Source organism: Fukomys damarensis, unplaced genomic scaffold, assembly GCF_012274545.1.
Source record: "Fukomys damarensis isolate Sample0158 unplaced genomic scaffold, DMR_v1.0_HiC HiC_scaffold_2, whole genome shotgun sequence".
Taxonomy (NCBI): Eukaryota; Metazoa; Chordata; class Mammalia; order Rodentia; family Bathyergidae; genus Fukomys; species Fukomys damarensis.
Window position 1 is genome coordinate 62496359 of NW_022900914.1, and position 27211 is coordinate 62523569.

General features: G+C 41.6%; 1 pseudogene and 2 gene segments (V, D, J or C); all 3 read right to left on the reverse strand.

Annotated features, from left to right (window-relative positions):
- Positions 1-6739: 6739 nt before the first annotated feature.
- Positions 6740-8337, reverse strand: LOC104872564 (annotated as a pseudogene).
- A 6591-nt stretch (positions 8338-14928) lies between these two features.
- Positions 14929-15449, reverse strand: LOC104872563. The segment is given in 2 exon segments: positions 14929-15251; positions 15369-15449. Coding segments are annotated over 2 exon segments (378 nt in total).
- A 6383-nt stretch (positions 15450-21832) lies between these two features.
- LOC104872562 lies at positions 21833-22379 on the reverse strand. The segment is given in 2 exon segments: positions 21833-22155; positions 22273-22379. Coding segments are annotated over 2 exon segments (378 nt in total).
- Positions 22380-27211: the final 4832 nt, after the last annotated feature.

A 27211-nucleotide genomic window follows, 5' to 3' on the forward strand; every position in this document is an offset into this window, starting at 1 on the left:
ATGGTAAGAATGCAAGGAAAATAACTTGTATACTGAAAATGAAAAGTTGACCATAAATAAATTGCATCTGATATGGTGAAGCTGTACAAAAACTGAAACAAGGAAAGAGACTAAAAGAAGACTGAAGGAAAAACAAATCTCTTTTCAAGGACTTAGTGTCACAGCCAACTTTGTAATGACAATCACCAAATAATAAATGGCTGTTTCAAAACTTTCCCAGGATACTCCTCCTAAGGACAGATTGTGTAGGATGCTGTCTCAACAATGGTAATAAAGAATACCCAGTAAAGTGGATTTTAGAACTTGAGTAAGTGGAAAATACAAATTTCTGAATATGTCCACATGTAACTCCAAGAGAAATACACTCAGATTTGAAAATTTTCAGCATCTTCTCTTGCATCGGTCTGCATGAGTTATCTGGTTCTTCTGCTGCCTCTTTGACACCTGCAGGCAGACAGGGAAGAACAGGAGGAGCTGTCAGTCCTCTCTCCCTGTCTTCATATCTGGTTGCTCACAGGGCACTTGCACTACCTCACTGCCCCTCCTGCTCCTGCATCCAGTTTGGCTGGAGCCAGTGAGGCAAGGCAATAAGCCTCTGGAAGTCTTCCTCACCATCTCCCTGCATAGTTGGCAGTGTCTTCACCAGAGCATGTGCCCCTCATTCCTTCTGGAACTTCCCTCACTCTCAACCTCATGGGCCCACCCTGCAGGACAAGACCTGCAACTCTCAAATGTGGATGGAAAACATGTGGGCAGCAGCTGGGCCCCAGAGCTCATTCCCCTCACCCCATCTCCTTCCTCACTCGTGTTGTCCTTACCAGGGTTCCAGAGCATTAATGGCCCCAGGATCTGAGTAGAGCCACTTATTTTGAGAAGCTGAACCCAGGGGTCCTAGCAAAGGAAGCAAGATTCTATCTGAACTTTTATTCAGCTTTGCAGGGAAGGTCCTCCCGAGTGGACATAGTGCAAATCCCTGAGGGTGCAACAGTGAGGGAAGAGCCAAGGGGAGGTGGTGGCTGCCTGGTGAACAAAGTGACTGAAGGATCTTGCTCCACTCTCCATCCTTCTCCAGTCCACCCCTTTGGCAAGAAACTGCTACAGTTTCCTGCCACCTTGAGATTAGTGACACTACAGTTCCTGCACACTGAGCTGAGAGAGGAAAGGCACAGTTCCAACAAAGAACCACAGTTTTCTGGATTCCATCCAAAGCTTAAATGCATTTAAGTTTGTTTCCTGTCTTTAGCAACTGTCACTTATGTGGAGTGTGGGTCTGGATCACAGGTTCACACTGAGTGACAGTAGTGCTGGAGTCCATGGCATGAATTGGCCCACAAGGGAGGCAGCTCCCACATCTGAGTTGCTCTGCAACATGAGGTTGTGCAGCTTAGGGTGGTAGGAGCACCAGCCCCAGTACCCGAGGACAGGACAGTGACCCTTCTCTTGTTGGAAGCAATGGTTATAGAACCCACCTCTCTCTCCCTCCCTTCCTTGCATGTACACGTGTGTGACCCCAGAGAGTAAAACTCAGACTCTATTATGGTTTAGATTGAAAATGTGCCCCTATAGTCTCATGTGTCAAAGGTGGAGCATTGAAAGGTGATGGAAACATGAGGGCTCTAACTGTGCCCATGGACTGACTTACTGATGAGAGAGAAAGGGGACCGAATGGATCAGAGGTTATAAAGGTTAGGAGCTGGGGCCTAGCTGAGTGCAGTGTTCATGGAGCCATGACCCTACGTATTGACCTTGTCCCTTGCATCTTCTCCTCTGGTTCTTACCTTTCATTGCTGCTCCTATCTGCCATGGAGAGAGCAGCTTTGCTCTGCCACCCCCTGCTGATGGGAGGCTTCGGACTGCAGGCTTCACAGTGATGGGGCCAGCTGACCCGAGACTGAAGTCTTGAAATCCTGAACTAAAAGTGACTTTGCATCCTTTTTAATTTTTCTTTCTCAGCTATTTTGTAAGAGGGACAGAAAGTTGAATACACAGAATTTGAAGGATTGTTGTTAAACTTGCATAGATGTTCTAACATATAACAGTGATAAAACTATAGAAACAGTAGATGTGTTGTACCTGTGTAGGGCTGAACTGAACTGTGAGTAAATGGAGACTGACTACTGACAGATGCAAGCTTTCTCCAAGGGTGATGAAAATGTTCCAAGATGATTCTTGTGATGATTGCATAATTCTGTGAATATGAGAAAACCATTGAATTACACAATTTAAATTGATAAATTCCATGGCACACAAAAAAATTATATTACCATAAAGATGTAAGCTAGAACTTTAAGACTTAAAGAGCAAAGAGACCTTGGGTAAGGAAGAACAAGAATGTACACAAAGGAGGTATTCGTGGCCTGTGTCTGGGAACCACTACTCTGAGATGTCTTTGGGCATTAAAATTGAAGTAGCTTTAGAAATATTAAAAAAAAAACTTTTGTCCTAATAGGCGATTCCAAAATTTTCTCTTAGCCCACTCTGCCTGAATTTTATTCCTATCCTCCCTACTGAAAGGGAAGGGGGAAGGAATGACTAGGTGTGTGTTTTTGTTTTACCTTTTAGTGAATAAAAATGTTAATGGCTTCAATTCATTCTTAAAAATAAAAAGTGCTCTCAAGAAAATTGTTCTTATTCTGTGAATGTTATGTGATTTGGTTCCTATCTTTAGATTGCAAAGGAACCACTGTTATAGTACAATGAACTTTGAGTAGCTTGGAACTCAGGTACTTTCCAGGACAATAAAAAAAATCCTGGTCACTCACGCATTCATGAGACACTAAGAATATATGAAATTGTAACCCATCAGACTGCTTATATTTAGTGAAATTGGCTCATAAATGACATATGGAATGGAATCATTATCAGTAGTAGCAGTAGTAGTAGTAGTAGTAGTAGTAGTAGTAGTAATAGTAATTTGATGAAACTACAAATTCAGTGAGCTTGTCCAGGGGTCAATGCTGGCTTTGGGGAGTCTGGAATGGGGGCCTGTGAACTCAAGGCCACTGCAGCATTGAGGAACTGGAGTGAAATGGAGAGGTTTGGAACACAGTTCTCAAGCAAAAACTGATTTCAGGATTGCTGTGCTGAGGGCTCATGGGCACTGGTCCTGGTCTGTGGTGACCTGGGCTGCCGGGAGAGGCAGAGGCCCTGTCCATGGTCCTGTTTGTCAGAGGATCCAGGGAAGGAAGGTGCTCAACACCTCTGGGTGCTGAGAGTCCCCAGAGGAGGGGAAACATGAGAGACCAGAACCTCAGAAATGGGCCTCGCTCTATGAGCTGCCTGTTCATAGTGTGAGGAGAGGCCAAGAAGAAATACAGAAAATGCCCCATTCTCAGAATCTTGACTCAGTCTGCCTTTGTTCTGCTTAGAAGTTTTAGGAGCAGCTGTTAAAGAAACATATATGTACATCACTTACTGGTTGTGTGCCTGTGATTCATTAAATACAGCATTAGTTTAATGTAGCAATTATAATTTTAGATCTGTGTGTAGCACATTATTATAAAGCCTGGCAAACTGAACATGAAGAGAGGAATGCTGAGTGTGTGCATCACCACCTGACCTGACCTTGTCCCATTGCTGAGTCTGAGCAGCATGAGACTCCCAGCTGAGGATCCACTCTCAGCCCAGCCCGTGTGGACCAAGCAGTGACCTGTGCTCATTGCTGAGGACTCCAGGGAACAGAACAGAACATATCTCAGATCAGAGCCCCTCTCCCTGCCCAGCTTCTCCTCTCCTGAGGACACCACCAGTGCATCTCCTCTGCACCTCTGAATGAGGATGGCTTCTGTGGGCTCTGTTTCCCCCTTCAGCTGTGGGAGTTATTCTCTGACCCATCCTAGTGGATGCTCACCCAGAGTTCAGTGTGTGTGGATCTCCCAGGAAATGTCATCACAGCCTTGTGTATTACCAATCCCAAAGTAAACTAGAAAATACTAAGGAACTGCAGGTGGGTGAGAAGTGGCCCATTGTGCACAGAGTATCTGCAGCCATAGAAGCTTGGACAGCTGCTCAGAGAATACCCTGCCTGAGTGGCTACCTAGTAGGAAAGTATCACTTCTGCAGTCCCAGAGTTTCTAGGATGAGACCTGTGTGCTTTGTTTATTGTGGTGTCTGTTTGCCACCTAATGGAAGATTCATGACATAGCAACCCTTTGGTTTTGTGCCCCAGTGTCTGCACAGAATCTTTTCACCCATTTTCATGATGATGAAGCTATTCTATCCACTACCAGACAGGAGTATGAATTGAAATGACTCTTCTAAAGAAATCATGTAGGTATTAAGGACAAAAGATTGAGTTTATTTATATGGAGTTCTGAAAAGACAATGAACAGAGAAGAGTGAACTCTGGCTATGTGACCACGTGAAATGACAAAGGTGCAAATATAACGAGGAAGGAGTAGGTGCCTCCAACACAGTGACAGGTGAGGTGCTAGGAAGTTTTGGGAGTCTGGGGGCTCTTGGCCCAGATCTGCCCCGTCCTCCCTGGAACCCTTCCAGAGCAGCCTGTGAGAATCCCAGTAGTTCCCCTGCAAGTCACCTTCCACCTCTCCCTCCCCACCTCTGCGCAGGGTGTGAGGAAGGGATTGTAGCGAGCCTGGGTCCCAGGCTCATCCCTGATTCTGCCATCCCCTCTTCACTTTAGGGGCTGCCAGAATCACCAGATTCAGTTTTATCTCTCTCAGGTGACAAATGCTTGACTTTTTATTGAAAACATGAACTTGGACGGGAGAAAATTACCACTGTAACTATGGGATACAGAAATGCTAGACTGACCTAGAGCTCAGTTACCCAGACATTGCTGACTCTGCTGTGCTAATTGCTGTTCATAGTATCACAAATGTTAACTCATTCCATGGCCAAGAGGACTGATGATGTCCAAACTGAAAGGGGAGCGATAATACATAAAGTGCACAAAGGAACTGGTGAAGAAAAGCACATAATGTGCTCCAGACATTTGTGTTCAAGTTGGAGACTGGAATAAAAGTAAAGAGTATGCACAGTTGGCCTTCATTTTATAGCCATTTTTAGATATTGGTTCTTTAAGGCTATGCACTTAGGTTCATTTACACCTGTATCATATGATTATTTATGAGCTAGTTTTACATTCCACTTACAATAAATATTTTATGTGTAAGGATATGAGCTCATTATCTTTTTTATATTTTCAACTCTAAGGTGTTTTGTTGCCTTTTTTTAGACCTTCATCTCTCAGGTAACATGTATTCCCCTTAAATATTATAGACAAACAAACTATGAAGAGCCTCCTTTTAATAATTAAAAGTTATCCTGAGATTGTTCTGCAAGGTAATAAATACAAAAAGATATCAGTTACAAGAAGAAAATTTCTGAATTAAATAGGAAAGTTCTCCTGAAGCTATGTTGTTCGCAGTAGTTTATACTGTCAGAATGAAACAAAACAAATGAGCCTCGTCCCTCTCCCATGTCCTCTCTGAAAGAAAATTCCTAATTGGGATATTAGGATATTATTTCCCTCCTCTTTTTAATCACTGTCAACTTTTAATATTCAGTCAAGCCAGGCGTGATGTGCATGCCTGTAATCCCAGCACTCAGGTGGCTGAGGCAGGAAAATCACTGTGAGTTTGAGAGCAGCCTGGGCTACATAGTGAGTTCCAGGTCAGTCTCAACTACATAGTAAGACCCTGTCTGAAAAATCCAAAAAGAACAATATTCAGTCAAAACTTGGATTATGGCTTTGAATGAAGAAATGCTGTCAGTTAACTTTATCTCACAAACCTCTAAGGGACACTCCAACAATGGATGTCTTGTGAACCGCTTTTATACCTTACTAACACTGTACAATGGGAGGGTTGACTCCTAAGATTTATGTTTACGGAACACATTCTGTAATAAATTCTCCATTTTAAATCTATTCTGTAATAGATTCTCTGTGAGGGAAAATGAATATTTTGAGATACCAGGCCTATCAGAGTAAAGGTTGGTGAGGTTTCTGCTCTTGCTGTGTCACTATGAATGCCATGTGTAAGTTATTTTTTTTAACTTTTAAAAAACTTTAATTAAATGCTACTTTCCTATAAACTTCCTTAAGAGCAGTTTGCAGCATAATGTAACAGGAAACAAGGTTTTGGGCACTTTGAAGAAACTGCAAGTTAAATTTTGATTCCAAGCAGAAATATGAAACTGCTCCAAGCATCAAATCTCAGACACATTCTAGGACACAGGCAGATTTTCCAATGTTTCCTATGCTCTCTTTTTCACCGGTTAACATTTCTCTTTTCTGGCTAATCTACTACAATATACAATCCCCTCATTGCCTCTCCTTGTCACACTGTTGTTTAGAGGGAACCTGGCAAGCATTCGTGGCTTCTACTTATACTGTGACAGGTCTATTTCTGACCCACTCCTTCTGAGACAGCCTCAGTAGCAGGGGCTTTTTGGGTGAGGCCTCTTTGGGCAGATGGAAGACCTAGTGCAATGCTGCTTACCCTTGGGAAACCTGGCAACAGCTTCCCAATTCCTGGTAGGAAGGACCAATCAGAAACAGTCTGTATAATTGGGAAAGGTGAAGGGAAAAAAATGCCTTCCCTTCCAAAAATGATAAAGAAGAAATAAGGGCAGAAGAAACCAAAAATAGTTAGAATGGCATAAAATGTGATATGCATAAACTTCTGTTATTAAACCTAACTACACAGACTTTCTAAAGTCCAGTTATCATGTTGAATTGTGTGGGGCAGAAGAGCGAGGCCAACTGCAAGTTCTCTCATGAGTTCAGAGCTTTGGGCTGAGATGTCCTGGGTTTGTGCTGGGGGAGTCCCTTCCTGAATAAGGGTTTAGACAGACTAGGCTCCATGCTGGCTCCAGTTCCATTGGTCCCTGCAGAGTGAGCCTGGCCCCGTTCACTAGTATTTCCTGGTGCCTGGGGTGCAGCACTGTGATACCTGGAACCAGATGAATACCGTGAGCTATTTCTGTAATGACCCACATTGTCATGTCATCCTTGGTTTGTAGGGTCACTGGACTTTTGGCCTTGTGGCCTATAGCCTTGTCCTCGTCTGTTCCCCGGCAATACCTCCCAGTGAGGCTGGCAGCTCCAGCTGCTAGAGTTTGCTATAGCTACGGGAGCTTCTCCTGGTGCAGAATTTCTCTTGTTAGCACCTGTAAGTCTGGGACAGAGGCACAGGTGGAAGAGGAAGCAGCAGAGGCATCACTTGGGCCACTCCAGGAAACAGATATAACTGAGCTACATTGGGATAGCTGTTTTTTGGGTGGGACACTTGTCCAAAGGAATCAATGCTCTTCTTCAGAGTCTCCACATCACAGTTGAATCGAGCTACTTTTCCCAGATCCTCATCATATTTACGTTTGCTAACAAAGTGCTTGATATCAGCTCTGAGCTCAACCAATTGCTCCTCTGACATACGCACAGCCACATCAGTCATCATCTTTAGAAGTTCTGCTTTCTTTTGTCGCCTGACTAAATAAACAACTCTGCAATTCAGAAAAAGCTTGCTTTATTTTCTTAATGGAAGCATCCATCTCTTCTTACAACTCAATACTATGCAAGTAATACTGTGCAGAGGTGAAGGTCTTTTACAGATTTTTCGATACTGGAAACTAGTTTTTTATTGGTAGAGGAAAATGAAACATCCTCCATTCCCTGATTTGAAAAGTGAGGTCTTGCAGTGGATCTTGACTGAGATTTGGCAGCATTCTTGAAGTGCTGAGCATTCTGAATAGAGTAGGTAATGAAAGACTTGGGTTCAAAGTCAGAGACACCATTCTCCAGCACAGATCCTGTTCTATCCAGTGTATTTGGTGCAGCCAACTCAGGATCTTCTGATTCTCTAGCCTCCACTGAAAGTGTTTCCAAACCTTAGCTGAGGGACTCCACAGATTCAGCATCATTGATGACACCATTGACTTGACAACCATCAACACCACCTTTCTCTGAGGAAGACTGCTGCTCTTGAATGGAAACAGATTACTGGAATCTGGCATATTGTTTCTTGTTTCTCCTCCAGGTTTTGGTTTGCTTTTCTTCTTTTTGTTCTTTTTCTTGCCTGTTACTGTCAATTCTTTCAGTACTTCACTGGCACTACCTTCCATGAATGATTGTACTGTTTGTCCATACAGTTATCCAAGTGCTGCAAAACCAGGATGATTTCATTGTTGCTCTTATCAGGAGCGATTGCACATACTGCATTTATCTTCTCTTTCATGTTCTCAAAAACTCTTCCTTGGGCCAGTACAGTACTGGACTGCAAATCATAAATGAATCCTGATGAATCCTTCTGGCTTTGTTTCCTAGACATTGCAGTTTCTTTGACCTAAACAAAAAATACAGAAGAAAAAAATCCTTTTGTCTTTTCTGGGTTCTGAAAGTATATCTGATTTAAAAGTTGCAACAGAAGTCTGTAGCTGAAAGCAATAAATGTGAGATCCTGATGGTTCGAAATTCGCTTGCTAGCTGTTAATCTCCATTCCTTTGCTTTTATCAACTTCTTGTCAGGTACTATCATTGCAGACAGTCATGTTTCTTTTTCCTGGGAGATTCTAGCCCAGGGCCCAAAATCACTGCATCCTCCCCGCCCAGTTCTGGGATCCTCGTCTCTGACGCTTCCAAGGCTGAGAAGAGGAAAGGGAGATCTTCTGCTTCATTCTCTTTGGTTTCTGGAGATGCTGCAGTTGCCACCACACTCCTCCCCCAGCTCTCTCAGGGCCAGACTCCGCCACGCCCCCACTGCCACCTTCCCTGCTTTCCTAGTCTGTCAGGTGGCTGCCAAGGAACTGCAGACGCTGCGGGCCAGAGAGCCGGCAGATCCGCACCAATCCTCGCCGGATTTGTGCTGCTCGCCCCATCCTGAAGCCCTCCCGGGCACATGCCATATGTAATTTATTTTTTAAAATTTTTCATTATTATTTTTAATTGAGTCTATTGCCATATGTAATTTAAACAGCACTGACCCAATAAGTTTCTAAGGTGATGTAAATGCTTGCATTTGTGTTGGACAACAAATTTTGCATGAGCAACTTATGTTTGTTAAACACTAGGAATGTACCTAGTATAACTGAGGAACTAAGATTTTAATCTTCATTTATTTTTATCCAGCAAACTACTTTTAGCACTTACCATGTGAAAGAGTACACAGGGATCAGTAATACCACCGGGAAAACCAAGCTAATAAACAGAAACAAGCATTTGTCAGACAAAGCTGAGAGGTATCAGCCAAACTACGCAGCCCATGGTGGGATCTGTGGAATGTACCCTGGTTCTTGTTAGGGAACTGATCATGTTAAAGTATTCTGTGATGCCGCCAGCACAGGCTGCATTCGCCTGGTACTGCTTGGCTCCTAAAATGACCTCATGCTCTTATCTTTAGTTTCCCTCCCACCAAGGCCACAGTGGTCCGGGAAGTTGAAACCTGTTTCTGTGGGGCTGGACCCATAAAAAACAACCTGGCCTGTGATAGGTTAAAAGTATCCCACTCCTCATTATTAATCAATAGCTTAGCCCAAAGATAATAAAAGGACCTTCCTTTCTTTGTTCTCCTCTTCTCTTGCTCTCTTCTTCTTTCTCTTCTCTGTCTCTGCTCTCTCTGCTCTCTCTCTCTCTGCTCCTTCTCTCCTCCCACCCCTTGAATAAAATCTCCAGTCGGACCTCTCGGCGTGTGTGTGGCCTAGTTGTTGAGCATTATTATTCCCTTTCAGTTCTGATGACAGAGAGTGGTGGTGCCCCAGCTGGAGATACTAAAAGCATGGCTGGAGCCTGAAGACCACAATGCTACTCCTAAAATCTAGAGGTAGAAACAAAACACAGATATCTTCCACAGTTAGTGATAGTCTACCCTATTGACTTTCCAGCAGGAGTTGTGCAGACTGATCAAGTGGAAGATGCATGTTATGCACACTCATTAAGGTCTCAACTAGGGGGACACATGAGCCCGATGACAAGGATCTCCATACCTCCCCTGTTTCAGCTCCAGCCAGAGCACCAGGGACCCAAGGGCAGGGCCCCATGTCCAAGGTCCAGTGCTACACCTCCCTCGGGTGGATAACTGTCCTGAAATAGTGACCCAACTCAGCCATGGGCTCCAGAGAGGCAGAGGCTTTGTGAACAGGTGGAGCAGGAAGGGGTGGACAGGGTTTCTCCAGATTTTCAGCAGAGGGCACAGTCTATGCCATGTGTGTGGCCCGGGACAACGATTTTGCTGAAGTTTATTAGGAAAATTTCCACCCTTAAGGGAATAAAATCACACAAGGATCCTGTTTTTATATTACTGATTGACTTTTGCACTACCTTTGAGGTAAATTTATTTTTAATGGATTCAATGGATTTCCTGGTGAGTGCAGGTCACATGATTGTTTCCTTGATCCCTGAAGGTTGGATTCAGTAACTTGGACACCAGGTGTCCCATTAGCATTCAGAGCCCTTTCTGAGTGATCACAGAGATCTGCTCTGGTCCCCTTGCATAAATAGTCTCATATCTCTAGACACTGTATTCAGTGTTTGAGTTGTTTACTATTTAATAATTAAAGACTTTCTTAAATTTCTTTTACACCAATATTGTATCCTGCATTGGTCTCTCCACTACTACTAGAATATCTTCCTTTGGCATTGAAAGTGTCTATTTATTTATTAATGTGAAAATGTCCCTAATGTTATGGCTTCAACTTACTCTGGAAACTCTAAAATTGAATGAAAAAATTGTTCAATGCAAACGTGTTTTGATTCTTTTTTATTGGAACAATTTCTCTCAACTGATGGTACCTGTGTCCAGTTGAATATATTTAATTTAAAGATTAAAAACAAATTTATAGAAGTATCAAGAATTTTTCCATCTGGGCATGGTGGTGCACACTGTTATCCCAGCACCTGGGAGGCTGAGGCAGGAGAATTGCTTTGAGTTCAAGACTAGCTTGGGCTACGTAGTGAGTTCTCAACTACGTGGTGAGAACCTGTCTCAACCCCCCCCACACAAAAATTTTTTTTGAGAAGTCAGTAAGCATTGTTTCTATATAAAAAGTACAAAAGTGATGATTTATTTTTATTGTATTGATGAACAGAAAGAAAGACCTCACAGTGGGTGGCCTTGATGGGGAGGGTGAAGCACACAGTTGGAACTGGATCTCAGTTTTATGAAGGAGGGGTTGTGCCTATGGCTTTCCATAGAGTAAGAGGTAAAAATGGTGAAGATTTTTGAATTCCTGTCCTAGAGGAAACTTAAGAAGTGGCAATGCCAGGAGGCATCCAAAACAAAGGAGGACAAAGGAAATCAAAACAAGGTACAAAATGGAAGAAAGGGAAACCAGTTATTCTAAAGCCAATGTGAGTCAGCAAAAAGGGGAGGCATTATAGAAAAATATGTGCCATCAAATTTGACCAAAAAGGTACATTGAAAATTTTTGTAGAATGATAATTACTGTTTTGCATATACTTGAGTTGTGGCAGGTTACAAGCTGATTGAAGATATACAACCTTCAAGAGATCACAAAGATAGGGATTTCTTCCAAAATTATTGCATGAGATCTTGCAAATTTCCCAGTGAAAAAGATATAAAGACATCAAAAAAAGAAAATTCAAAGACTTATAGCAGTCATGACCAAAATGCAAAATTACTTTCAAAAGAAAATTTAATCCATCATATATCTGTATATGTAATAAAAAAAACCTGTTAAGATTATATTTTATTATATTATAAATGTTATGCTTAAAATTCAAAATGAATAGCAAAATTTTACATAATGCTTATAAAAAGTATGGCATTCCTCTTTGTTTCTTTCTTTTTTTTGGTACTGGGTAATCAAACTTGGGTTCTTGTGTTTGCAAGGTAGGTGATGGAATCACTGAGCTACATCCCCAGCCCTTCATTATCTTTTGATTTTGTCCTGGTAATATTTTTAAAATTTTACATGATACTCTATTTTTGTAGTTGGAATAAAATCTAAATGTGTGGTATGATCATGCCTTTTATTTAATACATGAGGCTTATAATAATTCTCATTTTATGCACTACAAATTGACAAGGACAAAGAGAATAGGAAAGTTATCAAAGGACACAGCGCTCTACGTTGTCAGAGTTGAGAAGAGCTTGCAGATGGTTGTCCTCATAAAACTCAGGCTCTCCAACGGGTGAAGACAATTCTGCAGTGGATCCCACTCCTTACTATCAGCAATATTAACCAACATTATTAGACAAAATTTTAATTGGGATAAACTACCATAACTTTAACTGTACAGCTTGTTGCATTCAGGCACAAATGCACCTTACCAAATATGTCCAAAATCAAGATGTACAATAGTATTCTAAAACTGAGAAGCTCTTACCTACCTTTACTGATCATTTTAGTATCCATCCCCTGGAGTAATTAAACCCAGAGCTACCTGTTGTCATTACAGATTACATTTCTTTTTCTAGCATTTCATGCGAAAGAAATCATGTACCTTCTATTGTCTGGTGGCTTCGTGCTTTTTCACAACATGAGGTAGTTGTATTTAACTTCTTTTCATCTTGTTCTATGTACAGATAATATGATCTTTATTGTGGAGTACTATTTAATTTTTGTAATGTCATGATTTATCACTCCATGTTCTGATGATGACTTGGGCAGGTTCCACTTCAGGCTGCTATGAATGGAGATAATTTAATAAGCCTTTCACAAGGTGCAGCTTGAACTGGTGTTTTCAAGAACCATACTCTAAGTTCAGAGAGTGGACTGTAGGGTAAGATAGGAAAATGTTAAAACTCTGCCAAACTGTTTTGCTAAGAAGTCATAAAGTCTTCATTTCCACCAGAAATTAACAGAGCTGTGTGTACTCCCAGGATTAGTTTCTTCTTTACAAGGCTTCACTTAACCGCCATATGATAATAAGCAAAAGAGCTAGATTTCATTAAGCTATTTATGGTCATTTATTATGTTCATGCCATGTTCATGTTCTTAAATAAGAAGAACTTATTCTCATGAATACAGCCACTGAAGAAAAGGAGTTATTAGAGAAGAAATGAACAATTACAATAGAGAGGATAAATGGGAACATATCAGTGGGATGAGGAAGCAAGGAATGTGGTATAGAGAAGGGATGCTCCTCTGGTTAAATCTGAAGTATTTATGGGAAAAAATAGTGCAGATCTTGAAGACTGTGTCCTTTCAGTGGCTGACATCTCTGCTGCTGCACTCTTCACCATTGGAAAAAAGAAAAATCATGTCAGTGGCCCTAAGTTAACCAAGCCAAATCCTATGGTCTTCCAGAAGATTTCACTCTATTGCTCACATTGGGATGAGATCCTGTGAGATGTTCAAGTGCCACAGTCCTGCAGCCACATAGAAATATGGGAAATAAAGAGAGGAGACACTATTCTGCATGAAAATATATCACCCCTACTTCTCCTTCATGCTTAGGAACCAGATCAGAGAGTGCAAAATTGCCAACTGATGAATTCTCTAAGGGGAAGAGCAACAGGTTCAGTGGAACAAGTGCTCTGGGTGATGTAAAAGAAGAACAGTGAGGGCTTGAGGGTTGCAGCTACAAACACAGACAGCAAACACACTTGCAGAATTTAAAACTTATTTGACACATTTTAAAATTATTGTAGACTCATAACATCCAGCTCAAGCAGGTCTATATCCTTCTTTGGAACTACAAGACACAATGAATACTAGGAAAGCCCCTATTCAAACACCTATGCTACACAGGATATTCAGATAATACTGGAAGATAGAAAGGAAGTCTTGGCAGTAGCCCGATATATTTTTCAATATTTATCATTATTGTATTCCATAATTTGGTGCATTTTTTTTCCAAGTTTAATTGAGTTTATTGGTACATTTTAGGGATACAGTACAGTTACATTCATTGTTGGGAATTTGTACCTCTACATGACAAGTCTTGGTTCTCATTTTTTCCCCTTACCTCTGCCCTCCCTTCACCCCCTCACCCCCTCCCCATCTACAAACACTTCATTTCCATCTTTTCATTATCTCACATTTTTTTCTTTTCCCTTATTACCCTTCCCCTACACATCCCACCTTCCCTACACTTTTAGCTCCTTTATTCCCATTTCTAAATGTCAGTAATCTTATTAGAATGTTCTGTATTATTGCAGATTATTCACACCAGAAAGACTATTCAGTATTTACACATGTGTGCCTTATTTATTTCACTTAGGAGTATATCTTCAATATGTATCCATTTTTCTATGAATGAATCTATTTATTTGGTGTATTTTAATATTAATGTTTGAAAAGCTCCCATGCTCTAAATTCCAGGTTTTGTCATTCTGCAAAATGAAAAATTATAGAAACAATGAATCAAGAATGACTTAAAGGAAATGGTTAAAAATACAAAGAACATGTAGAACACAGAATAATTTTATGGCAGAGAAACAACATCTGTCACAACAGAATTTTGGATATTGTCATCGTATATTATTTTATGCTACTGAAATGTACAACACTGAGATTGTGCCTTGATCTAAATGTGCACTATAGGTGTAACTTGACACTGTTTGACTGCAACAAAATTGTAGTTGGATGTTTATGATAGAGGCAATGTATCTTAGGAGGTGGGTAGAAGGGACACTTCTGCACTATAAATGCTGTGAACTTTTATTTGCTCTGAAAATTAAATAAGATTTTAAAAATTCATTCTTAGAGCACATGGAAGGGCTTCTGTGATGCTGTGTGAATCCAAAATGATGCAATAGCACACACTGCCCAGGGACACTGTAGGTGTCCTTCATTGAATCAGGACAGGCATTGAGATGTCAGTGCCCCAGGAGCTGAGGAGGAGAAAAAGGATTAAGGGTGCAGAGGAGCCTCTCTCCAGCCTCCACCAAACACTCCCAGGGAAGCTAAAGCCAGGCTTCAGCTGAGCAATGCTCTGAGCAGGTGGAGACAACAGGGGTGGCAGCTGAGGCAGCCCAGGCTCACACTTCTGCTTCCCTGGGTGGTTTATGTCATGGCTTGTATCACTGTGGGAGGTCTTGTATCACCCTGTTGACAGTAATAAGTTCCAACATCTTCACGCTCCACACTGTTGATGGTGAGAGTGAAATCTGTCCCAGATCCACTGCCACTGAACCTCGCTGGGACCCCAGATCCCAAATTAGATGCTTTATAGATCAGAAGTTTAGGAGCTTTCCCTGGTTTCTGCTGATACCAGGCTAACCAGCTGTTAACATTCTGACTCGCCCGACAATTGATGGTGACAGTGTCTCCTATGGATGCAGAATGCGACGATGGAGACTGGGTCATCTGAATGTCACATCTGGCACCTGTGATTAGAGACATAACAAATGCCAGCACAATCATGGTCAAATAGGGGCTCCATTTAGAGTAGACCAATCTGACCACACTAAACAGAGTATATTCCCAGTTCAATCTTTCCTCACCTTGGAGCCAGAGCAGCAGCAAACCCAGTAGCTGAGTGTGGACCCTCATTTCCATGCTGTGTCCTCACTGGCACTGACTCCTGCACAGGGGGTGAGCAGCGGCCTGTTAAGAAGTCCTCAACAGCTGGTTGTGCTCTGATCACATGCAAATCAGCGGAGTCTGGGCAGGGCTGAACACAGCTGCAGGGCTGGCTCCTCACAGTGTCTGCTGTGGTCCCTGTCCAGACCAGGGCAGCACAGATTTCCTGCAGAGAACATGCTTCTCCTTGGTGTACAGGAGAGAATCAGACACTCTCCCAGGAGTAGTTAACTATTGCTTTCTTTGTGGTTAAGAAAAAGCTTTGTTTCGCTGAATAGAGATGGGTTCTGAGGGTTCTGGCCCCTCCATTTCAGAAATCACAAGACCACTTCATCCTCATTTCCTTCATGGCTGCCCACGTTCAGAGTTGCCGACCTTTTTCTCCCACCCACACTGCCTCATCACTGACTCAGAGTTTGGTCTCTAAGAATCCTCCTGGAAGAGGCATCATAGTCAGTATTATGGTTTGAGTCTGGATGTCCTCCCAAATCTTCACACAGTTATAGGTTGCTTTTTCAGAAAGGTCTGAATCTAGAGAGTGTGATGCTGGGATGAAGGGTGTGTGATTCCTAAATCAGTGCTCTGATTGCTTTGACACCACCCTGATCCTGTGAGCCTGGATGCAATATAAGGGGCAGAGAGAGTCTTTTCTTCTGTGCTTTTGCTGTACCCTGCTTGCCATGAACTTCTCTTCTGTGATGCCCCTCTAACAAACCACCCTGTGCTGGAGCCATCCTATTATATACTGAAATCTCTACCACACTGTAAGCTAAATGTAACTGTTGGGTATTTTATCTCAGTAAGGACAGAAAAGCACCTAAGACAGTCAGGGTGTATTATCAATCAATAAATAAAATGGGGGAGACATGGCCCATTAGGAGCAGAGTCCCTGCAGCCATGTGAGTCTAGCGAGCTGGGCACCAAGTTGCCTGCCTAATGGTTCCCTAAGAGTTAAGCATCACATCTGTAGTCCCAGTGTTTGTAGGATGAGGCCTCTGTGTTTTGTTTATTACAGGATGTGTTTGGTATCTAATGGAAGATTAGTAACACAACACCTTTCTGATTTTGGTCCCCAGTGTCTTGACTGAATCTTTTCCCCATTCTGAAACCTGATCGTATTCTATTCATTACCTAGCAAGTTCCTGTAGAAAACTCTATGATTCTTCTTAAGAAATCATCCAACTATGAAGGGCAAAAGACTAAACAGTCTCTTGAAATTTGGAACAGTTAATGCACACAGATCAGTTAAGGTTCACTCATGTGACCACATAAAATGATAAAGGAACTGTTTTGGGGAAAGAGTATGGGGCTCAGAACACAGTGCAGAGTACAGTGTTAGGAAATGTTGGGAGGCTGAAGGCTGCTATGAACCCAGCCCCATCCATCCCACCCCAGAACCCTTCCAGAGCACCCTGTGAGGACCCCACGAGCTCCCCTGCTTGCACACGAAGCAGCTGTTCAATGGTTGCAGCTGTGGCAGCTGAGACATGGCAAGTTTCCAGGACTCCTGCAAGTGACCCTCCACCACTCCCTCCCCACTCTCTGAAAAGGGTGTGAGGAAGGGATTGCAGCTAGCCTGGGACCCAGGCTCATCCCTGATTCCACCATCACCTCTTTCCATTAAGGGCTATAAGGATCACTTGATTTATATCTGACAGTTTAACATCTCTCAGGCAATGACTGCTTGAGTTTTTATTTAAAACAGTGAACTTGGAGCACGGAGCAGAAGAGAAAACCTATTGAACACCAAATTCTAACCCTAAGATTGCCCCACATCAGCCTGGGATGTATCACAGCCAAGGCAGACACAGCACATGGCTGGATCTGTGGAATCTACCCTGGCTCTGCTGTTGAAAGGAAAGTGATTGTGACCCTGAAAGGAGAGCTGGAGCTTAAAGATCTCAATTTTATTGCTATCAATTAAAGGTCAAAACAAAAGACACACTTGTTTCACAGTTACTGGTGTCCCAACCCAAGGTCTTTCTAGGAAGGTCTTGCAGACTAATCAAGTGGGTGGTGCATGCTGTGAATCTCTCCTTATTCCCATGTCTCCATCGCCCAGAGCACCAGGTCCCTGAGGGTCCCGTGTCCCCATGTCCACATCAGCTTCTGCACCTCCCTCAGGGAGATTGCTGTCCTGAAGTAGAGAGCAAACTTGGCTAAGAGGCTTTGAGAGGCAGGCGCTTTGTGTAACCTGTAGAGCAGAAAGCAGTGCACAGCAAGGACTCCCGGTTCTGAACGGAGGGTAAATAAAGTCTATGCCATGAGTGTGGCTAGGACCACACAGTTACTGAAATTTACCAGGGAAATTTATACCATTAATGGACTAAAATCACACAATGATCCAATTTTTATATTACTAACTGACTTTAGTATTATTTATGAGGTAAAAAAATTTTTTTGAGCACTCAATGGATTCTGTGAAATTTCCTGGTGTCTGCAGGTCCCGAGGCGGTTTCCTCAATCCTTGCAGATTGGATTTAGTCATTTGGCCACAGGCTGATCATTTAGCCTTCAGAGCACTTCCTGAGTCCCACAGAGCTTTCCTGGTCCCTATGGAGAAACAGTCTGATATCTCCAGACACTGTCTCCGGTACTTGGATTCTTGGCTACTTGGCAACTTTGGATTTTGTTAAGTTCCATTTACAGCAATATTGCATCCTGCATTGGTCCCTCCACTAACACTGTAGTATCTGCCCTGGCCATTTCAAGTGTCTATGTATTTATTAATGTGAACGTGTCCCTTGTGTGATGGCTTAACTTATTCTGGACTCTAACAATCAATGAAAAACTCTTCTATGGAAATATACTTTGGTTCCTTTTATTTCAAAAATTATCCCTCAGCAGAGGGTTCGTGTGTCCAATTGGAGATATTTAATTGAACAATTGAAACAACTTGATAGAGGTATCAAGAATTCTTTTAGAAGTAAAAATTGTTTGCATGTAAAAAGTACAAACCTGATGACTTACTGTACTGATGGAAGGAAAGATGCACATGGGTGCTGCTTGATGGAGAGGGTAGAGCATGTGCTTGGACCTGGATTGCAGTTTTTGGAAGGGGGGCTGTGTCCCAGTGCTTCCCACAGCATGAGACATAAACATGGCAATGATTCTTGAATCCCCAACAGGTGGCCTCTGCCACTGTAACCTAAAGAAAGTTGAAGACATGTCAGTGGTATGAGGGGGTAGAAAAGAAAGGAAGACAAGAGCATGCAAAATATGACAGAAAAATGGGGGAGAAAAGGGGAAACCATTTATTTTAAAGCCAATGAATCTAGCAAAAATAGGTGAAGAATTAAAGAAAAATATATGGCATCAAATTTGACCAAAAAAATTAAAATCTGAAATGAAAACATTGGGAGAAGGTAAATTTCTGTTTTCTATTTACTTGAGTTTGGGTGGTAACAAGCTTATCAAAATTATACAAACCTTCAACCTTTAAGAGAATTCAAAAATAAAAATTCCTTCCAAAATTATTATAGGAAATCTTGAAAATCTACAAACTAAAAAAGATATGAAAATGTTAGGAAAAGTCAAAGACTGATAACAGTCAGGACTAAAATGCAAAAAGCTTCCAAAAAATTTAATTTATGTAGCTGTATAGTCAATTAACAGACTTAGTGAGTATTTATTGTATCATAGTTGTTAGGCTGAAAATTCAATATTAATAGCTATAATTTTGCATGATGCTTCTGAAAAGTATAACTTTTCTGTTTCATTAACTTTTGATGTTGTCCTATTTCCTTTTTTAATTTTTACATCAATCTAATTTTTCTCCCTTTTTATTTGGAATAAAACCTAAATGTGTAGTATGATCATGCATTTTATCTAATATATAAGACTTCTGTAAATTCTCGCTTTATGCACTGAAAAAATGCAAGGAGAACAAAATAGGGAACTTATTGAAAGACACAGTGCTCTTTAATGTTAGAGATGAGATGAGCTTGCAGATGGTTGTTCTCAAACAACTCGTTTGCCAACAGGGTGAAGACAAAACTCTATAATTAATTTACTGTCTACAATTAACTTTCTATCAACATTTTTCACCAATTTTATTAGAGAAAACTTAATTGTAATAAAGCACAATGATTCTAAATTTTTAGCTTGTTCAATTTAGGCACACAAATGCATCTTAATAAATATTTCCAAAATCAAGATGTACAGTGTTACTCCAAAACTAAAAAGCTTTTGCCTGGCTTTTTGCCAAATTTACTCTCCATTTTGTGGAGTAATCAAACCCAGATATACCTCTTTTCAGTATAGATTACATTCTCCTTTTCTAGTACTTTAAATAAAAGAACTCATAAGCTTCTATTCTCCAGCAGCTTCCCACTTTTCCACAATACACTGTAGTTGTATTTTAGATCCATATATGTTGTTCCATGTAAAATAATATAACTTTATTTCTGAATATTATTTAATATTTTATAGTAGGATAATTTATTCTTTCATGTTTTGTTGATGCCTTGGGAAGTTTTCATCCCAGGTTGACATGAATGAAGCTCGTTTGATTAATCTTACAAAAGATGCGGGGTGAACAGGTGTTTTCAAGGTCCTCACTCAGAGGCGTGGGAGTGTTACTGTTGGGTAACATAGGAAAGTTTTAAAACTCTGCCAAACTGTTTCCTAAGAGATATAAAGTCTTCATTTACAACGGAAATCACCAGACATTCAGGTGCTCCTGGTACTTGTTTGTGTTTTAAAAGATTTCATTTAACTGACATCTGACAATAAGCAAAAGAGCTACATTTCAGTAAGACGTTTATTATCATTTATCGACTACCACTTTCATGCCATGTGTCATGATTAACAAGTTTTAGAACTTTTCTTCTTTTCTACAGCCCATTGAAAAGGCAGAAGTTAGTAGAAAAGAAATTAACAATTACTGCAAGGTTAGGTGATACTTAAGAACATTCTATCTGTGGGATGAGGAGGCAGAGGAGTAGAGAAGGGAGGCTCCTGTAGCTGAATCTGAGATTTTTGAGGGGAAAAATGAAAGAGTGTAGACCTAGAAGACTATCTCTGTGTAGTGCAACCATCACGCTTGGAAAAAATAAAGCCTTGCTGGTGGCCCTGTGCTAACCTAGCCGTGTGCTATTGTCTTCCAGAAGCTTTAACCCAGTTGTTCACACTGGGCTGAGATGCTGTGACTGGGGAGATGTTCAAGTGACATAGTCCTGGAGCCACATAGGAAGATGTGAAAATAAAGAGATGAGATGTTATTCAGCAGGAAGTGAAATCACCTCTACTCCTTCATGTTTAGGAACCAGATCAGTGAGAGCATAGCTAAAAGCTGGGGAAACCAATAAGGGGCATAGAAAGGCCCAGAGCAAGTTCAGTGCAATACGTGGCTCTGAGTGGTTTAGGAGAAGAGCAGTGACAGTTCTACTGTTGCTCCTGAAAAAACAGACAACAACATGGGCACCATAATTTAAAACCTCCTCTCCACATTTGAAAATTATTATAGATTCACAGCATTCAGTTCAAATATCTCTGTATCCTACTATTAACTGCCAAAATACAATCAAACTAAGAAAACCCAATTCCAACAGGTTTAGTAAACTACGATATTCAGTATAGAACAGAAGATATAAAGGAAGTCTTCATCGTAGCCAAATACATTATTCAGTATTTTCATTATTATATTCGATAATTTGGGGTATTTTGATTTTAGCTTTTGAAAATCTCCCATATTATAAATTCTAGGGCTTTGTCATTCTGAAAAAGAAAAAAAAATTATAGGAAAAATAAATCATGAATGACTTACAGGAAATAAAGAATGAGACAAAGAACAGGTAGAATATGGAGCATGTTCAGGGCAGTGAAGCAACACTGCTGCACCAGGAGTTGGATTATATCTTCATATAGTAGTTTATGCAGGTAAAACGTACAACACGGGGACTGTACTGCAATATGACTGTGCACTTGGGATGTAATCAGACTCTGATTGACAGTAACAAAAATGTTGATGATAGAAACTATGTATCAGTGGAAGTGGGTAGAAGGGACACTTTTGCACCATAAATTGTGTAGTGAACTTACATCTACTTTGAAAATGACATAAGTCATTAACAATTCTTCCTTGGAGCACATGAAAGGGCTTCTCCGATGCTGTGTGAATCCAAAATGATGCCATAACATACATTGCTCAGGGACACTCTTGGTGTCCTCCATTAAATCAGTACAGGCATTGTGATGTTGGTGCCCCAGGAACTGAGGAGGAGGAAAGGGATTTAGGGTGCAGAGGACCCTCCCTTCAGCCTCCACCAAACACTTCCAGGGAAACTAAAGCCAGGCTTCATCTGAGCAATGCTCTGAGCAGGTAGAGACAGCAGGGGTGGCAGCTGAGGCAGCCCAGGCTCACACTTCTGCTTCCCTGGGTGGTTTATGTCATGGCTTGTATCACTGTGGGAGGTAAACTATTACCCTGCTGACAGTAATAAGTTCCAACATCTTCAGCCTTCACACTGTTGATGGTGAGAGTGTAATCTGTCCCAGATCCACTGCCACTGAACCTTGCTGGGACCCCAGATCCCAAATTAGATGCATAATAGATCAGACGTTTAGGAGCTTTCCCTGGTTTCTGCTGATACCAAGCTAAGTATTTGTTTATGTCCTGACTCGCCCGACAAGTGATGGTGACAGTGTCTCCTATGGATGCAGAATGCAAGGATGGAGACTGGGTCATCTGGATGTCACATCTGGCACCTGAGATTAGAAACATAACAAATATCAGCACAAACATGATCAAATAGGGGCTCTGTGAAGAGTAGGCCACTCTGACCACACTAAATAGAGTATATTCCCAGTTCAATCTTTCCTCACCTTGGAGCCAGAGCAGCAGCAGCCCCAGGAGCTGAGCGGGGGCCCTCATGTCCATGCTGTGTCCTCACTGGCACTGACTCCTGCACAGGGTGTGACCAGCCTCTGAAGAAGTCTGCAGGGCAGTGGGCTGTGCTCTTGGCACATGCAAATCAGCAGGGGATGGGAAGATCTGAGCACAGCTGCAAGACTGGCTCCTCTCAGCACTGCACCAGGGCCTCTCTGTGGTTCCTGTCCAGAGCAGGGCAGCACAGATTTCCTGCAGAGAACATGTTTCTCCTCTGGGGTACAGGACACAATCTGGCTGCTTTCCCATGAGTAGAGTGAACTATTCTCTTTGTGATGCAGAGGAAACTATGCATCTCTGAATAGAGATGGGTTCTTTTGAGTTTTGTCCCTTCTGTCTCTGAATTCACAAGGCCACTTACTCCTTGTTTCCCTCATGGCTTCTGCCACTCAGAGTTGTATACCTTGTTCTCCCTGTCACACTGTCTCGTTACTGACTCAGAGTTTGGACTCTACTCCTGGAAGAGGCATCATAGTCAGTGTTATGGTTTGGGTCTAGATGTCCTCCCAAATCCTCATGCAGGTATAGGTTGCTTTTCCAGAGGTGGCTGAATCTACGATGTGTGATACTGGGATGAAGGTTGTGTGATTTCTAAATCAGTATACTGATCGCTTTGGCACTGGTGGCCTAAATACAATATATGGGACAGAAAGAGGCTCGTCTTTTCCCTTGTTGTTACTTTTGCTGTCTTCTACTTGCCATGAGCTTCTTCTTTGTGATGTTGCTCTGCCAAGCCATCCTGCTTTGGACCCAGCCAATTATGGACTAAAAATTCTACACACTGTGATCTAAATATACTTTTTCCTCTTTAATTTAGAATGGCAAGTATTTTGTCTCCATAAGGACAGAAAAGTAGCTCAGATTGCCAGTATATATTACCAAACAAAATGTAAAGCAGGAAATACTAAGAAAGTGGCAGGTGAGGGACATCTGGCCCATTGTGCACAGAGTCCCTGGAGCCAAGTGAGCTTAGACAGCTGAGCAGAGAGCTCCCTGCCTCAGTGGTTCCTTAAAGGGAATGAAGGTATCACTTCTGCAATCTCTGTGTTTCTAGGATGAGCCCTCTGTGCTTTGCTTATTGTGGGGTTGTTTGTCATCTAATGGAAGATTTGTGATGCAGAACCTTCATGGTTTGGGGCCCCAATGAATTGACCAAATGTTTCTCCCCTATTCCAGAATCTGGCCTTATTCTACCCATAACCAGGCAGGATTCTGTAGAAAATTGAAGTAATTCTTCTGAAATGATCATCCATAAGTTAAGGACAAAAGACTTACAGTTCACCTGGAATTTTGAAAAGATAATAGAGGCAGGTCAGTTAAGGTCCAGGCATGTGACCATATGAAATTACAAAGATATAGTTTTAAGAAAGAGTAGGGGGTCCAAGTCATTTTGAAACAAGAAGATCACTGGAACAGTTTAGAAGATGCAGAAACAACTCTGGACACACTCAGCTTCCGCATCTTTGACGATGTAGCCAAACACCCTCAGTGAAGGAAAGATAGCATCTTTAAAAAGGTGCTGGAAGAATTGGGTTTCAACTTGCCAAAGGTTAAAACTAGACCTATATATCTCACCATGAACAAAACTAAAATTGAAATGTATTGGATCTCTAAATATTAAAAGAGAAACACTAAACCAGATCAAAGAGAAGTTAGGCAGAAATCCGGGTAGGAAAAGATTTCACGAACAAAATCTTAGTTGCAAGTGAAGTACCACAATGAACAACTGAGATCTAAATGTAATAAAAAGCTTCTGCACAGCAAGAGAATCCCAACAGAGTGAAGAGACAAAATACAATGTGGAAAAAAAAAATTACCAGCTGTTTCTCACACAAAGGTCTACTATCTAGAATATATAAAGAGCTTTAAAAAAATCAGGCCTCCCACATTTAAAGACTCAATCCAAAAATGGACATCTGAAATGAAGAGATATTTCTCAAAGAAGTAGAAACAGCAAATTAACATATAAAAATGTTTACCATCACTGGTTTTTCCAGAGGTGCAAATAAAATCAGTACTGAGAATCCCCTTCTCTCCAGAGAGAATGCCTGCTACCCAGAAATCAACCAATGGAGTTGTGGGGAAAAAAGAACTCTTCTTCACTGAGGGTGGCTGTGTAGACTTGTGCAACTACTGTGGAAATCAGCATGGAAATACTTCAAAAACTAGGATTAGAGGTTCCATTTGACCCATTAAGTGACCTTATGAATTCAGAGATGGAGGGGACAGAACCCCAAGAATCCATCTCTATTGAGAGATACAAACTTGTTCTGAACCACAAAGAAAACAATAGTTCACTGTATGCATGGGAGAGCAGCCTGATCCTACCCTGTGCCCCAAGGAGAAACATGTTCTCTGCAGGAAATCTGTGGTGCCCTGGTCTGGACAGAGATACCAGAGAACTCTGGGCTTGTGCTGAGATGAGTCAGCCTTGCAGCACCCAATCCCTTCTGATTTGCATGTGCCCAGAGCACAGCCAGCTACTTGAGGAATTTTTAAGAGACTGCTGGTCACACCCTGTGCATCATTCAGTAGCAGTCAGGACACAGCATGGACATGAGGGCCCCCATTCAGTTCCTGGGCTACTGCTACTCTGGCTCCCAGGTAAAGCAGGAGAGTGCTGTGTTACACATTTGAGTGTGGTCAGTGCTGGCTGTACAGGGAAATCTTCCAAAATGATTTTCTGACCTATTTTCATGTTTCTTTTTCCAGTGTCAGGTTCTGGATATGACATCCAGATGACTGAGTCTCCATCCTCTCATTCTGCATCTATAGGAGACTCTGTCTTCATCAACAGCAAGGCCAGTCAGAACATAGTAATTTAGCCTGGTATCATCCAAAACCAGGGAAATCTCCTAAACTCCTAATCCGTTTAGCAACCAGTTTAGATTCTGGCATCCCCTTGATATCTGTCCCACAGCTGCACAGTCTCTGTCCTCAAGGTGTTGTGGTGCACATCTAGAATCCCAGCACTTGGGAGGGTTAAAGAGGAGGAACTCCAAATAAACCCTACCCCTTCAGCTTTGGATGTCAGGCATTCTGACTCAGCAATGACAGAAAAGTAACTACTAACACAGAGTGCAAGACAAAGTAAATGATCTCTCTCATGGAGGCAGGACGCAGATACCAATATCCCCTCAGAGGGGAAGCCATCATCGACTTAACTGGCCTCCACTAAGCCCCACTTCCCAAAGCTTCCACCAGGTCACAACAGCACTTGCATCTGGCAACCAATTTTCAACATGTGGCCTTCAACATAAAAACCATTGTATTGAGATCATATGCCTGGAACCACAATGTAGAAATGGCACCTTTTATAATATGCTTTTTCACTTTATTTGGGACAAAATATGTAGCACTGCAAAGATCAAAACAGATGAACTTTTTGTGACAAATTATGGTAAAAGTCATTCAAGTGATACCATCAATTATGATATAACCCTGTATTTGCATTGTCAAGCTGAAGTTTCATTCACTCATTGAAGAATGAATAGGAGCACAGAAAACATAGTCAAAGAAATTAACTTGGTCTTGGCCCTTAAAAAATTAAGTGAAGGAGTCTGGTCCTCACACTTAGGAATGGTAAAAGTTAAAGGTAGGATTCAAAGCAGGCATGCTGACACAGGCCTGTAACCCCAGCATTCTGGGAGTCTGGAGCAGGATGATAACCCAGCCTGGGCAGCATAACAACTTAGTGAGATCCTGTCTCAAAACAAAAATAGAAAGGGTTAAGAATTTAACTTACTATAAAGGTTTAATGCTCTGTAGTGCAAATAAAATAAAATAAATAATACAACATAACTTAAAGATATGATTTTAAACTGCAGTTTCAGTTTAGAAGTAAATAAATCTGGTGAGTAGTAAAGACTGTTCTGTTAGGGTGATGAATGACCCACCATATTTTCTATGCATGTTAAGGTGTGAAATGCTCCATCCATTTAGTTTTGGCATTTGGCTCAAGCTCCCCAAACCAACTTCCTCACTGGCTTACGTCCTGGTACACTCAGCTTTTGGCACAGGAACTCCTACTAGAGAATTGGGGGTTCTTGGCATCAGCCTCCAGAGTCCTGGAGTCCTGCCCTGTGCCAAGACTACAAATGGAGGATTTGTGTTCTCTTTGTTTCCAGTTGCATCCTCTGGCTGGGACAGCCTTCTGTCCAGAAATGCTTTAAAAACTCTCTATTTTTGTTTCTGTTACTGTTTCATTTTCATGCATCAAGATCTCAATATCCATCACTTCCTAAATTCTCAGGCTCATGTTCCACTGGTGAAAGGGATCCTCAAAGCTACTCTATTTGGAAAAATATCCAGTTTAAGGGATCTGCTCAGGCAGTAGTTGCCATTTTCAATTCTTTCAAGCAACGTTGATGAAACCTGAATCACTAGTCTCTTCTGTCCCCAAAGCTCCAGGCAATAGTTTGGTCATTTCGCAAAATTCTCCCTTTAAGCCATTGTACCTTTTTGGCTAACTGAGCCCCCAAAGAAAACTCAGTAAAGGACAAATTATGGAATTCCTTCAACACATAAAAAGTAAGTTTATCTTCATAGGCTCTTCATTTAGTTTGATAAATTCCTGCCGATGAAGTTGAAACTAATATATGAAGCTTTGAGGTGAGGTTTTAACTCTTCTGTGTTGACCGAACCTCATGGAGTTGGTGATTTGAATGATCCAGCTGCACCTGCAAAGATCAGAAAGGCATGGTAGCACCCAGGCTCTGTGTTCACCTAGGCTGAACTAGTGTTTGTACTGGTGTGTAGGGAAATGTGAGGAATACTGTATCCTTGTTGACACTAATAAGCTGTAGCATCTTCAAACTGCAGACTGTTTATGGGGAAGGTGAAATCTGACCCAGATCCACTGCCACTGAACCTCAA